The following is a 15,001-nucleotide window of genomic DNA, read 5'->3' on the forward strand; positions in this document are numbered from 1 at the left end:
AAAAATAAAGATTTTGTATCCCTTCTCAAGAGTTACAATCTGTGTAACAATGATTAGAGAATAGCAAAGCTGATTTGAAATTTGTTTACAAGTTCACTTGCTAACTCCCACTTCAGCTAATGAAATCATTCCACACACCAATTTGGTGTTGTGATAGCAAAAGGAGTCAAAACTATAACTGTTGATAGATTTGGAAGATGGCGACCGGCAGGAAGATAGGGAAGGAGAGAGTGAGGGAGTGATAGAGGAGTGTGTGGACGTGTGTGGTGTGTGTGTGTATGAGCTAGGGACAGTTAGATTCTGCAGGTCTTCCAAGGGGTTGCCAAACCGAGCAGTCTTAGATGACGGAGCCCCACTCCCAACGTGGACACTCCTGGGTGGCCAGCGTGGGCACAGAGACCACGCCATCTTGAGAAACAGAGCAGCTTGAGACTAGGATCCTGGCCTCAGCACCACCCAGTCTGGTCTCAGATGCAAACCAGGACTCTGCAGCCACTGGGGACAGAGACCTGTGACCACAGCTGCAGACCCACAGACACCAAGAATCCAGACATCCTGGCTGCAGATTTCTGTGAGTCACAGAGCCTATCCCCCTCCCCGCAGGCTCGCGGGCAGCGCCATAGTAACTGATAGACCCACCCTCGGATGGGCACAGTGCTGCTACAGGAATTTGAACCTGGGTGTGTGCGTATACTGGGAATCTGTTCCCCGCAGTGCCGCTACAGGAATTTGAGCCTGGGAGTGCGGGGACACTGGGAATCTGTTCCCTGCAACACAATTGGGCGACCAAACCTGAAGCCCACGCAGGGCGGCAGTGCCACCAGACTTCGATTCTCAGCAAGCGTACACTGAAGTCTGTTTCCCGCAGCGCAGGAGCGGACCTCCTGCCGACACAGTGCTCTGTGCAACCCAGTCCCCTAAGCTGACCGGGACCCTCATTCTCCGGGTGGGAGGCAGCACTAAGCACCAATGACTTGACTCTGTTACTTATTACGTACGCCTGGGATCCCTGACTCCCAGTGCATTCACACTAAGAGCCAGTGACTCCAATTCTTGGTGCATGCGCACATAGGGACCCTGATTCTCAGCACGAGGCCATGCGAAGCAACAGAGACTCTGATACTGGATTCTTGGGGAACTCTGACTCCTGGCACACGCTAGGGGACTCTGATTTTCGACACATGCAAGGGGGCGGGGGTCTCTGTTTCAGCGTGGTGCAGGTGGGGTCCCTGATTCTAGGTGCGCACATGAGGCCACACTGAGCGCTGGTAACGCTGACACTGGGCGAACCTGGTTCCCACCAACCCACAACAACAACACATCTTAGTGTCAGAGCTCTTCAGTAACACTAGGGTGGTGCAAAGCTCCCACTGCACATGGTCCAGGCCCACGCAACTCGATGTTTGAACCTTCTGGTGATAGTCAGAATGGGGAGACGACACAATCCCCAGAGGAAAGAAAATGAGGAGTCGCCAAGAAAGGAAATTAGTGAAATTGAAGCATGCAACATGACAGAAAAAGAATTCAGAGTAATGGTTGTACAATTCATTCACCGGATGGATGAGAAAATCAACAACCTATGCAACAATCAGGAAGAAATGAAAAGTGATATAGCTACAATCAAAAACACCATGGAAGGTTTCAACAGTAGACTAGAAGAAGCAGAGGACCGAATTAGTGAGTTAGAAGATAAGGTAGAGAAACAAGCTCAATCTGAACAGCAACTGGAGAAAAAAATTAAAAAGCAGGAGGAGAGCCTAAGGGAGTTTTGGGACAACATGAAACGAAGTACCATACGCATAATAGGGCTGCCAGAAGGACAAGAAGAGCAGCAAGGATTAGAAAATCTATTTGAAGAAATAATGACAGAAAACTTCCCAGATATGGGGAGGAAAAAAGTTACGCAAGTACAGAGAGTCCCAAGCAAGATGAATCCCAAAAGACCCACACCAAGACACGTCATAATTACAATGGCAAATGTTCACGACAAAGAGAGAATCTTAAGGCTGCAAGAGAGAGACAGAGAGTTACCTACAAAGGATCCCCCATCAGATTATCAAATGATTTCTCAACATAAACACATCAAGTTAGAAGGGAATGGAAGGTATACAAAGAGTTGCAAAGCAAAGGACTGAATCCAAGAATAATCTATCCAGCAAGACTATCAATCAAAATTGAAGGGGAAATCAGGAGCTTCACAGACAAAAAAAGGCTAAGGCTTATCACTACCAAGCCAACAATGCAAGAAACGCTAAAGGGAATGCTGTAAAAAGAATAAATAAAAAGGTAAGAAAGAACACAGGCACAAAAATAAAAATGACTACAAACAAGTACCTTTTAATAATAACTTTAAACGTAAACGGACTAAATGCTCCAATCAAAAGACATCGAGTGGCTGAATGGATAAAAAGACATGACCCATATATATGCTGTCTACAAGAGACTCACCTCAGAACAAGGGACTCACACAGACTGAAAGTGAAGGGATGGAAAAATATATTTCAGGCAAATGGAAATGGAAAAAAAAGCTGGGGTAGCAATACTTATATCTGAAAAAGTAGACCTCAAAGTGAAGGCCATAACAAGAGATAAGGAAGGCCACTTCATAATACTAAAGGGATCGATATAACAAGAGGATATAACCCTGATAAACATATATGCACCCAATGCAGGAGCACCCAAACATGAAAAAACTCCTGGAAGATATCAAGGGAGAGATTGAAAACAATACAATCATAGTAGGGGACTTAAACACACCACTGACATCACTGAATAAATCCTCTAGACAAAAAATCCGCGAAGAAACAGCAATCCTAAATGATTCACTAGATCAGATGGACTTAATTGACATCTTCAGAACATTTCACCCCAAAGCCACTTCTCAAGTGCACATGGGACATTTTCAAAAGTAGACCACATATTGGGTCATAAGCAAAGTCTCCCTAAATTCAAGAAGATTGAAATCATACCAAGCATCTTCTCAGACCACAATGGCATAATATTAGAAATAAACTACAATAAAAACAATTCAAAAATCTCAAACACTTGGAATCTGAATAGCATGCTACTAAATAATGATTGGGTTACCAATGAGATCAAAGAAGAAATTAAAAACATCCTGGAAACTAATGACAATAAAAACACAACAATCCAAATCTATGGGACACAATGAAAGCAGTCCTGAGAGGGAGGTTTATAGCTCTACAGGTCTACCTCAAAAAACAAGAAAAAATGGTAGTAAATCATCTAACTCTACAACTCAAAGAATTAGAAAGAGAGCAACAAGAAAAGCCCAGAGTGAGCAGAAGGAAGGCGATAATAAAGATCAGAGCAGAAATAAGTGACATAGAGACCAAAAAAAAAACAAAAAAAAAAACAACAATACAAAAGATCAATGAAAACAAGAGCTGGTTCTTTGAAAGGATAAACAAGAATGATGAGCCTCTAGCCAGGCTCACCAAGAAGCAAAGAGAGAGGACCCAAATAAGCAAAATCAGAAATGAAAGAGGCAAAATAACAACAGACCTCACAGAAATTCAAAGGATTGTTAAAAAGTACTACGAACAACTCTACTCCAACAGACTAGACAACCTGGAAGAAATGGACATATTCCTAGAAAAAATACAACCTTCAAAAACTCAATCAGGAAGATTCTAAAAATCTCAATAGACCAATAACTATGGAAGAAATTGAAGCAGTCATCAAAAAGATCCCAGCAAACAAAAGCCTGGGGCCAGACGGCTTCACAGGGGAGTTATACCAAACATTCAAGGTAGAACTAAAACCTATCCTCCTTAGGCTATTCCAAAAAATTCAAGAGGAAGGAACACTTCCTAGCTCATTCTATGAAGCCAGCATCACCCTAATACCAAAATCAGATAAAGACAACACAATGAAAGAGAATTATAGGCCAATATCCCTCATGAACATAGATGCCAAAATGTTCAACAAAATTCTAGCAATTCGAATCCAGCAGTACATCAGAAAGATCATACACCATGACCAAGTAAGATTTATCCCGGGGATGCAAGGATGGTACAGTATCTGCAAATCAATAAATGTGATACATCACATAAACAAATTGAGAGATAAAAATCACATAGTCATATAAATTGATGCAGAAAAAGCATTTGACAAAATCCAAACCCTTTCTTGATAAAAACTCTGAGCAAGGTAGGAATAGAAGGATCATACCTCAACATAATAAAAGCCATATATGACAAACCCACAGCCAACATCATACTCAATGGACAAAAACTAAAACCATTTCCCCTAAGAAGAGGAACAAGACAGGGATGCCCACTCTCACCACTCCTGTTTGACATAGTACTGGAAGTACTAGCCATTGCGATCAGACAAGAAGAAGAAATAAAAGGCATCCAAATTGGAAAAGAAGAAGTAAAAACTGTCCTTATTTGCAGATGACATGATACTGTACATAGAAAACCCTAAAGACTCCATAAAAAAATTATTAGACTTAATAAATGAATTTGGCAATGTAGCAGGATACAAAATCAATGCCAAGAAATCTATGGCATTTCTTTACACTAATAGTGACCTTACAGAAAGAGAAACTAAAAAAGCAATCCCATTTACCATCGCACCGAAAAAATTAAATACCTAGGAATAAACTTAACTAAGGAGGTAAAAGACCTATATGCGAAAAACTACAGGACACTGAAAAAGGAGATAGAGGAAGACATAAACAGATGGAAGAACATACTGTGTTCATGGATTGGTAGAATCAACATCATCAAAATGTCCATACTACCCAAAGCAATCTATAGATTCAATGTAATCCCCATTAAAATACCAACAACCTATTTCACAGACCTAGAACAAACTCTCCAAAAATTCATCTGGAATAAAAAAAGACCTCGAATAGCTGCAGCAATCCTGAGAAAGAAGAACAAAGTAGGTGGGATCTCAATACCAGATATCAAGCTGTATTACAAAGCCACTGTTCTTAAAACAGCCTGGTACTGGCACAAGAATAGACATATAGATCAATGGAATAGAATAAAGAACCCAGAAATCGACCCAAACCACTATGCCCAATTAATATTCGACAAAGGAGGCAAGAGCATACAATGGAGTCAAGACAGTCTCTTCAATAAATGGTGTTGGGAAAATTGGACAGATACATGCAAAAAGATGAAACTAGACCACCAACTCACACCATACACAAAAATAAACTCAAAATGGATAAAGGACTTAAACGTAAGATGGGAAACCATAAAAATACTAGAGGAATCCACAGGCAGCGAAATCGCAGACATATGCCGAAGGAATTTCTTCACTGATACTGCTCCTAGGGCAATGGAAACTAAAGAAAAAATAAACAAATGGGACTACATTAACAAAAAAGCTGTTGCACAGCAAAGGAAACCATCAACAAAACAACAAGAAAGCCCACTGCATGGGAGAACGTATTTGCTAATGTTATCACTGATAAGGATTTAATCTCCAACATTTACAGGGAACTCATACAACTTAACAAAAGGAAGATAAACAATCCAATCAAAAAATGGGCAATAGACCTAAATAGATACTTTTAGAAAGAAGACAGAAGGAAGGCCAAGAAACATATGAAAACATGCTCAAAGTCACTAATCATCTGAGAGATGCAAATCAAAACGACAATGTGGTATCATCTCACACCTGTCAGAATGGCTATCATCGACAAATCAACAAACAAGTATTGGAGAGGATGCAGAGAAAAAGGAACCCTTTTGCACTGCTGGTGGGAATGCAGACTGGTGCAGCCACTGTGGAGAACAGTATGGAGTTTGCTCAAAAAACTAAAAATGGAACTCCCATTTGTCCCTGCAATCCCACTTCTAGGAATATATCCCAAGAAACCAGAAACACCAATCAGAAAGGATATATGCACCCCTATGTTCATAGTAGTACAATTTATAATAGCTAAGATTTGGAATCAGCCTAAGTGCCCATCAGCAGATGAGTGGATTAAAAAACTTTGGCACATCTCTGCAATGGAATACTATGCCGCAGTAAAAAGGTTGAAAAAAACACACCTATAACTGTTAAATCCAGGAATATCAATTACTTAAGGTCCAATGCACAGATTTGTGCACCAGTGGGGTCCCTTGGCCTGGCCTGCATCCTCTTGCAATCTGGGACCCCTCAGGGGATGTCTGAGAGCAGGTTTCGGCCTGATCCCTGCAGGCCAGGCTGAGGGATCCCACCGGTGCACGAATCCTTACACTGGGCCTCTAGTTTATATATATAAAACCCTAATATGAAAATAGACAAAATGGCGGGACAACCAAACAACTGGTTGCTTTGATGTGCACTGACCACCAGGGAGTGCGCGTGGAACATGGCAGGCATCAGCAGCAGGCTGCAGAGTGCAGAACATGGCGGGCATTGGCTGTAGTGGGATGGTGGAGCAGGTGAGCGGGGGTGCCAGACCAAGTTGGGGCGCTGGTCGCTGTCATTGGGGCGAGCCTATGGTGGTTACTGAATATTCTTTGCTCCCGTGTGCCACAGTCCCACTGGGCGCTTGCACTTGCTGTCAGTGCTGGCCCTGCTTGCACCCACAGCTGGCACTGGAGCCGCAGCTAACACCCGCTGTCAGTGCCTGGGACCAGTCCCAATCGTGTTCCTTTTACATTTTCGAAGGAAGGGTATAAATTAAGCACAGGAACATGAGTTTAGGAAGTAGTTGTCCAGTAAGACAGTGGTTGCCAACCTTTTGGACCTCACGGACCACTGGTTGGCGGCCGCTGCAAGAAGACACAGGGAAGTGGCAGGGGCGGCTTAGTTGGTTAGTTTAAATGGACATTTGGATGTCCGGTGGGGACTGAGAATCTGCTGACTCATGGGCTAGTACCATTTAGTAATAGTTTGTATGACTTCCATTAATTATTTCAAGAGGTATGTGTGAGGAAGAGAAACTTTATTTAACCCAAAATAGAAGTCAAGTTTCTGGTTAAACTTGGTGACTTAACTTTGTGGATGAGGAAGATTTTAGGATCCAATTCTGCTTTACTTGTACCACATATTTTTAATTCATATTTATAAAAATATTCTGTGTAGGTAGTTGCTAGGTTTAATTTTCTGTGTGATTCAGAAAGGCTGATATGTTCATTTAATTATCCATTTTTATTTTGTCTTGACATTTATTGTAAAAAGAACACTGGAAAGCAAGCTTTTTGAAAGGGTTAAATAAGGTTTCTTTCAGATGCCATATGGAGAACTGATTTGAGGAGGGCGAGTCAGACAACTTCTGCATTAATATATGAGAGATGATGGTGGCTTGACCAGGATTATGGCAAGGGGCAGTTGGACAGGAGTGTGTTTCCATATATATATATTGAAGAGGTAGGATTTAGCAATGGGTTATATGTGGAGGGGATAAAGGAGAATAAATCCAAGATGAATCCCAGATTTCTAACTTGAGTAACTGGGTAGATGGTAATGCTGCTTTTGAAATATGGAAGACTGTGGAAGTAGGTGAGGTGTAGAAATTAAGTTTTGACCTTGGATATGTTAGGTTTAAGATGCCTGTAAGACATCCAAATAGAAATATAAAATACTCAGCTAGGTATTTACTTTGGAGCTCAAAGGAGAAGTCCCTTTTAGAGGTTTTAAGAGTGGTCAGCATGGAAATAACATTTGGAACCATGGAAATGGAGGACATTTAGGGAGAAACGGTATCGAGAGCATCAAGGACAGAGATGAATGCGAAGACATTGCAATGGGAAGTCATGTACACAGAGGAACTGGACTGCGAAGCAACAGCTGTGAGACGGGGGAAATCCAGGAGTATATGGAACCACAAAAGCCAAGAAAGAGGGATGCTAGTAAAGAAAGACATTTTCAGAGATATAGACTTAGAAAGCTTATCTTTTAAGGTAATTTCCTTCCAACGAAATTACCTAAGAACATATAAGTAAAATAGGTGGTAACCAAGAAAGAGGAAGGTATAGGTTATAAAAATAGTAAAACTCAGAAATTTAGTGAAAATAATCCCCAGAATTATAGCCACATAGCAGGCTCAGGAACTGTTCACTCTGGATTAGAGTAGAGGAACTGTCCTTGAGAATAATGTAGGTGAGTGGAGTCGATTCTTAATAAATGATTCAGTAACAAGTGGGGGAAAAATATCAATGATGTGATAAATAAGGTCCATATAAGGCCGAAAGATGAAAAACTCCAGCAAAAACCAAAAACACAAGAAAATTAATGATCCAAGTAAGCTGACTAAATGTGAGCATGAAAGAAAGTAACCAAAGAACATCAATTCTCTATGATAGAATATTTATGAGGTATTTGTACATTATGCAAGTCACACGGATAACCAATAGAAGAACTAAAAATAGCAATACATTCATCCAAATTTGGAGAGCAATGTGAGTGAATTAAATATTTCAAAACAAGGAGTCAATTGAAAATGTCTAGAATTGGAAATGATGCAAGTAATCAGCAAAAGAATTAAGAATGGAAATGATCAAACATGGTTGCCCGTGGGGCATGGACTAGAAGTGAGGAAGTGTGAGAGAGGAAGGCCTTTGCTTTCCTTTGTAAGTCTTTCTGTACTATTTTATTACTGATCCTGTATTTACATTATTAATTCGATGGGAAAGTGGTAATGGGAGATAAGTTAATGAGTTTGTACAGCACACTTTTATGTAATTGGATTATAAATTGCTGGAGAGGATGTGAGATTAAGAGTTTTGTTCTCCCTCCCTCCCTCTCTTCCTTTCTTCTTAATTTAAAATGTAAGATATTGCAGCTTAGTTATTGAAGGTGATGTTCCAGTATAGCAGTGTTTCTCAAAGTGTACTTCCCAGACCAGCAGCATCAGCATCACCTAGGGATTTATAGAAATGCACATTCTTGGACCCTATCCCGGAACTACTGATTCAGAAATGTTGGGGATTGGGCTCATCACTCTGTGTTTTTAACAAGCCCTCCAGGTGTCTCATATGGTTTGCTAACATTTGAGAACTACTGTAGTAGAATATTATGTAATAACATTATTATTTTATAAATTTTATTAATTGTATATATTTTCTCAATTGAACATATTTTAAGCCAACTTAAAATATTTTTCTTTGTTGCCAGATCGGATGCTGAAACAAAAAGGGCTTTGGAAAGATTGACTGAAAAACTGAGCGAAACCCAAAAACAAGAAGTGGTGAGAACTCTTTGTTTATAAAAAGTTTTATTTCATATGCAGGTGATAGAGAGGGTGGCTGGGCTCATTGTATTCACAGTGAAATTCAGTACATTTTAACTTTTTTGGTGGTGTATGCCACTTTGTCTAATAATATATTTTATAGCTCTTACAAAATGTTTATGAATTTTCAGTATTTAAGTTTGAAATATTTACAGTGTTAGTATATTAGGGATAAAATTATCATTTGTTTTAATTGTTAGAGTTTTATTATGAATTTTAAATTGTATTGACTCAGTGATGCTTCTATAGCTGTTAAATGATATTTGAGAAACACAGAATTTTGAGTAGTGGCTCTATAGCACTCCCATTAAGTATTTCAGGTCATCGTACATAAGTGTGTGCACAATTGCTACAGAGACCTCCTTGCTGTCTACAGTTCTTGTTTTAGGTAGTACTGGTTGAAAATACCCCTTATTCTCAAGTTTTGTTATCTCAGACTCAGATTGTTCATATTCTCTATGCAGAGATTTCTTTTTATCAAATCACTATTCTTGGTGGAATTAAGGTTAAATTTTTAAGAACATACAGTGTCCATTTCTTTGCATCACTTCTATTTTTTTAGGAGAAAAATAACAATAGAAATTGTCACTAAATTATTGCAAATTTGTCAACCCAGGAATAATGTGCATTTATTCACTTCCCACAATACCTTTTGTTTTCCAAGACAAGAAAGATTAGCAGAATTTTTTTTCTTAACATATCTGGACGTTTCCCAGTAAAAGCAGTTAATTTTTCTCCAGTTGTTAATTGTGTTTACAATTCCTCAGATAGATATGTTGTTTATTTTAGAGTTTGAATTTATTGGCTACATCTGCTAAGAGATGGATATGCTATATTTTCAGAGATCAACTCAGTTACTGCCCCTTTAAAAAACAAGAATAAGCACCTGGCCACATAAAAGCGCCTTCTGCCTGAGTGTTTGGTGCTAATTTCTTTGTAAAGTGCCCCAGAGAGGTGAAGACAATGCCTGTCTTCTGTTGCAGTAGATAAATCTTTGCAGCTGGTACATGATGGTATGGCACTAATGTGTGGTCAGGACATGGAATACTTAATTTTTTACATAAAGTCCTAGATTTTCCCAGGCACACCAAGGGCACCATTAATTTACACTGTACCTTGTCTAAAATAGCAAAAATATCATATACTTAAAAAAATCTGTTTTGAGATTAATAGATTGGTGCCTTTCTTAATTGCAGTGGTTCACACAGAAAGACACTTAGGCATTCTGTGGTTTACATCTCTCTCCCTAGGAGCTGAATGCACACTAATAAGATAGCTCTAAGGTCCTCTCTACCTTCTTCAATGGCCGTCTCCTCTCATAAACTCCAGTGTGGGACCTGTCACTTGACAAAGGAAGCTGCTGAAGCTTTGTGTCTTTTTTCTTTTTAAATATGTTTTTATTGATTTCAGAGAGGAAGAGAGAGGGAGAGAGAGATAGAAACATCAATGATGAGACAGCATCATCTATTGGCTGCCTCCTGCAAGTCCCCTATTGGGGATTGAGCCTTGTAAGCCAGGCATGTGCCCTGACTGGGAATCAAATTGTGATCTCCTGGTTCATAGGTTGATGCTCAACCACTGAGCCACTGGCCAGGCTATGTTTCTTTTTTCTTCTTTTTAATATTTAAAATTTGGAAGTATAATGCACATACCGAAAAATACATATATCAGTGTGTAGCTGGATTATTTCAAGGTGAATATGCCCATGTAACCACCACTCAGATATAGAACTAGACCATCACCAGCACGCAAGAAGCTGCCTTATTTCCCCTCCCCATCACTAATTCCTTCCTTTTTAAACATGACTCTTATTTTGACTTTTAACCCTTTAGATTAATTTTGTCTCTTTTGGACTTCATATAAATGCAATCATTCAGGACATGCTTTTTTGTGTGTTTGACTTCTTTTGCTAAACATTATGATTGTGATATTTTTGGGTGTTGTGCCATGTACTTGCAGTTAGTTCATTTTTATTGCTCTTTAGTATTCCATTGTATGAATATACTGTAATATATTGTAATATTTTGTGATGGATATTGGAATTATTTCGAATTTTGGGCTGTTATGAATAATGCTGCAGTGACTGATTTTATTATTTTAGAGCACCTGTGCATGCATTTCTGTTGGAACATAACATGCAGTGCAATTGCTAGGTGCCTTCCAATTTAATAGGTCCTGAAAAACAGATTTTCAAAATGGCTGCACTAATTTACACTCTTATCATCAGTGTGTGAGGATTTGTGTTGTTCCTCATCCTTTCCAACACTGATACTACTGAGTCTTTCAGTAATAGCTATTATGTTGAGTGTTTATGGTATCTCATTATGGTTTTAATTTGCATTTTCATGATTACTAATGATAATGAGCATGTTTTTTTATATTTGTTGGCTATTGGCTGTTGTTTTTTTTTTTGAAATGCCAATTTGCTTTTTTGCCCACTCTTTTATTGTGTTTCTTGCCTTTTTGTTACTGATTTGTGTGAGACCTTTATATATCTTATATATGAGCACTTTGTCAATTGTATGTATTGCTAAGATTGTCTCTCATTCTACAACTGTTTCTACTCATTTTTAAAACTCTCTTAATGGGATCTTCTGTTGACAGAAAATATATTTCATTCTCTGCAAAGAGAAGTTGCTTAGATAATTTGATAATTATTATGAATGAGAGGACATATTTACTTTTTGTTATAAATTAGAGACCATCGCAATCATGGATTACCTTATTGTTTGTTGTTGAGATATTTCAATGTTAAACTTCAGTGCCAGGTTTTAATCATTTCTGGCTCATCCTTACTGTTAGTGTATTGTCCTTCAGGCAGGATTCCAACCCAAAGGCTAGGGGCTGGGGGTGGAGTTTGACCAGGGACCCCCTTCTTTGGAAAGGCTCTCAACTTCAGTTTTTCACCTTTGGCCGCACACATCTGTTAAAAACTGTTCAGCTTCTCAATGTCTCAGTTGCCTTTTCTGAAATGGGCTGTTATTTCAGGGAGAAAGTGGCCCTAAAATATGGACCAACCAACCTCTCTGAGTTTCTTTTTTATCTTGCATTTGGTCTCATATGTCGTTGCTTCTTTTTAGTTTTCTAGACTTAAATATATATATTTCAGAGAGGAAGGGAAAGGGAGAGAGAGAGAGAAACATCAGTGATGAGAGAGAATCATTGATCAGCTGCCCCCTGCTCCATCCCCCTCCCCCTCGGGGGATCAAGCCCAAAACCTAGGCGTGTGTCCTGATTGGGAATCCAACTGTGACCTCCTGGTTCATAGTTCGACACTTAACCATGGAGTCACACCAGCCAGGCCAGTTTTCCAGACTTTTATTTAAAATATTATTTATAGCTTTTTAAGTTATTTGCATTGGAGGGGTTGGTCTAAATTATTTAGCCTGTCATTTTTGGAAGTGAAACCCCCTCAATCTTTTTGTATATATCAGATTTTATTGCTAGATTTGCTATTTCTAATGCATAAGATTTTAGAGTTTTTCAGATGTTGTATGAGGCTTCTTTTACTTCTATATAAGTATACAAACTGTGAGCATGCTTGTAGTAAGGGCTTTGATCCAGACTTGAATATCCTCAGTGTTCTGCTGAGATCCTTGTAGATCTGAGAAACTATGGGCATATCTAGCTGAACTGTCATGCTGTCTTTTGACATTGTTAGATATTTGGGATGGTTTTTTTATTGGAGAAATGTGTGGATAGTCTTTCTCTGTTGCAAGTGTGAGTTGGGTATCCCTATCCCCACTGAGTGCTGGGGGTTGGGTCCTTATGATATCTTGAGAAAAAGAATTTTCTGAGACTCTCACAGGAGGATGAGCAATTTTTATTTGTGTGGAATTATATCTGTGGTTTTCCCAAGCCCCATTTCACTTAATCCAATCCTGGAAGAGGTACAGCTGGGGATTCAGCAGAGCTAGAAGCAAAGCCAGTGTCCAGAGTTTCTGTTCCATGGTGGAGCTGGGTCCAGTAACAGCATCAGGCTAGTTACAGGCCATTACTCCATTGTGTTGGGTCCACATGGCTGTGAGCCATGGGGGCAAATGCAGAAGCATGAGAGTTCCATAGGCCAGGAGTCAAGCTTGAGGAAGCAAGAGAGCAAGAGAGAGGACTCCTTTGACTAGGAGATTAAATATATTAAATCGTCCTGTGCTTGTAGTGGCCATACTTTCTCTGGCCCATGACCTGTTCCCAGGTGTGACTGATAGGAAGCACAGACTGAGCATGTGTCTGTTCTTCCTCTGACCAGTCTCTTCCCCCAGGATCTGCAGGGAACAGGCTTCCTGGCAAAGCTGCACAAATTATATGCCTATAATATTTGGCCTTCCCTTTGTTCCTTTCCTGTTATTAATAACTGGGTGTATTACAATGGTATCAGTTTGAATTTTTGAAAATACTGATTTGCATAGTGCACATTACCTTTGTTAAGTTTCACCTTTCACCATTTTAAAGAGAACCCAAAATGAACATTTATGACTTCATTTTTTTTCTTTCATAAAGCAAATAAAGCTAGCAAGTACTATTTACATAGTCTGGAGTGTGAATGTGGGCCTAAAGTGTAACCACTGAGCTAAAAGTTAACAGCTAGCTAAATTTAGAGACAGCCTGTCATATCATCATTACCACTGATCGGAATCACTCCACATCAGTCAAAGCTATGATTGCACAACTGCAGGTCACACCTCACTATTCACAGCTCATTGCTGTAGTTGGTGTGTACTCCTTGCCAGTTTCCTCAGCTGTCACGTGTGCTCAGCTCATCAGGACATGTTCTTTTATATTATCAGGATCTGGAGAATTGGACACACCTAACTGGGCACCCAGTTGAATTGTTCACCTGCCAGTTCCTCACATCAAGTTGTGATGTGACAGCTTGTTTGGCGCTTTCTGTAAATGTGTTCTTAGCTCTACAGAGGGCATCTGAATCATGTGGGTGCATGTCGTCCTGATTAGGAAACAATTGTCCAATGCAAAAACTTAAAAGTGATATTATTTGAAATTTAGAAGGTCTTCCAAAGGCCACATGATGTTTACTTCCAATTTGTACAAGGCTTAATATAGATTTTGTGAGTTACTTATTCCAACGGAAGTCAACATTTACATTTTATAACTATCGGATGTATTGTGTTGCATTTGTGAATTCATGATAGCATACTGTCAGAAAAGATGTGGTTTTGTTATTTGAGCGTTAAATTTCTCAGAGACTGCAACTGTTTCCCCCTCCAGATTTAGGTTTAGAGTAAAATTTCCAAAATGATGTACATTCATGGTAGAAAACTTTTAAATATTGTACAAATATAGAAAGAAAAATGAAGGACTGCCTCTATCTCCCACCAATTTCATTTTCTGTTGGTAACCGCTGTTAATCTCATTTATTGTGCATTATTCCGAGGCTACAGTTGTTTCTCGTGCATTTTCTCAGTAACTAAAATATATCTTGAAAGTTTATAGAACACATTTTTCTTTGAGAGGCAAAAGGTATTGGTTTCTATCATACATGCCAAGATCTGATTTGTTAATCCTTTGTGAATCATAGATTTTTGTTTGTTTGTTTTTCAAGCTGCCTGTTGGAAGGGAATAGTTATTATTCATAGCATGATATTATGGAAAATATTTTATGTTAACACTTCATTGTGGTAATAAACACTTACTATCACATGGACCTTATACCACAGAGGACATTCGTTATCTGGAATTTACCCAGTTTAGTATGATATGAGTGCATATTAACTTTGACTATTAATGGAGGAAAAAGTCAAGTTTATTGTAGTTTCTATAGGAAGGTCACTATTTTAA

At 39.2% G+C, this 15,001-nt stretch overlaps 1 protein-coding gene across 3 annotated transcripts in view; it reads left to right on the top strand.

The window, feature by feature from the left end:
* Positions 1 to 15,001, top strand: part of CEP128 (centrosomal protein 128) — a 345,267-nt gene that overhangs the window by 43,855 nt on the left and 286,411 nt on the right. For all 3 annotated transcript variants that reach the window (XM_070415562.1, XM_070415572.1, XM_070415580.1), the window contains one exon: positions 9,094 to 9,166. In XM_070415562.1, the coding sequence (XP_070271663.1) occupies positions 9,094 to 9,166 (73 nt within the window). The remainder of the gene's footprint in view (positions 1 to 9,093; positions 9,167 to 15,001) is intronic.

Source organism: Myotis yumanensis, unplaced genomic scaffold (assembly GCF_028538775.1).
Source record: "Myotis yumanensis isolate MYYU_CA2020_CCGP unplaced genomic scaffold, mMyoYum1.0.hap1 SCAF_1, whole genome shotgun sequence".
Taxonomy (NCBI): domain Eukaryota; kingdom Metazoa; phylum Chordata; class Mammalia; order Chiroptera; family Vespertilionidae; genus Myotis; species Myotis yumanensis.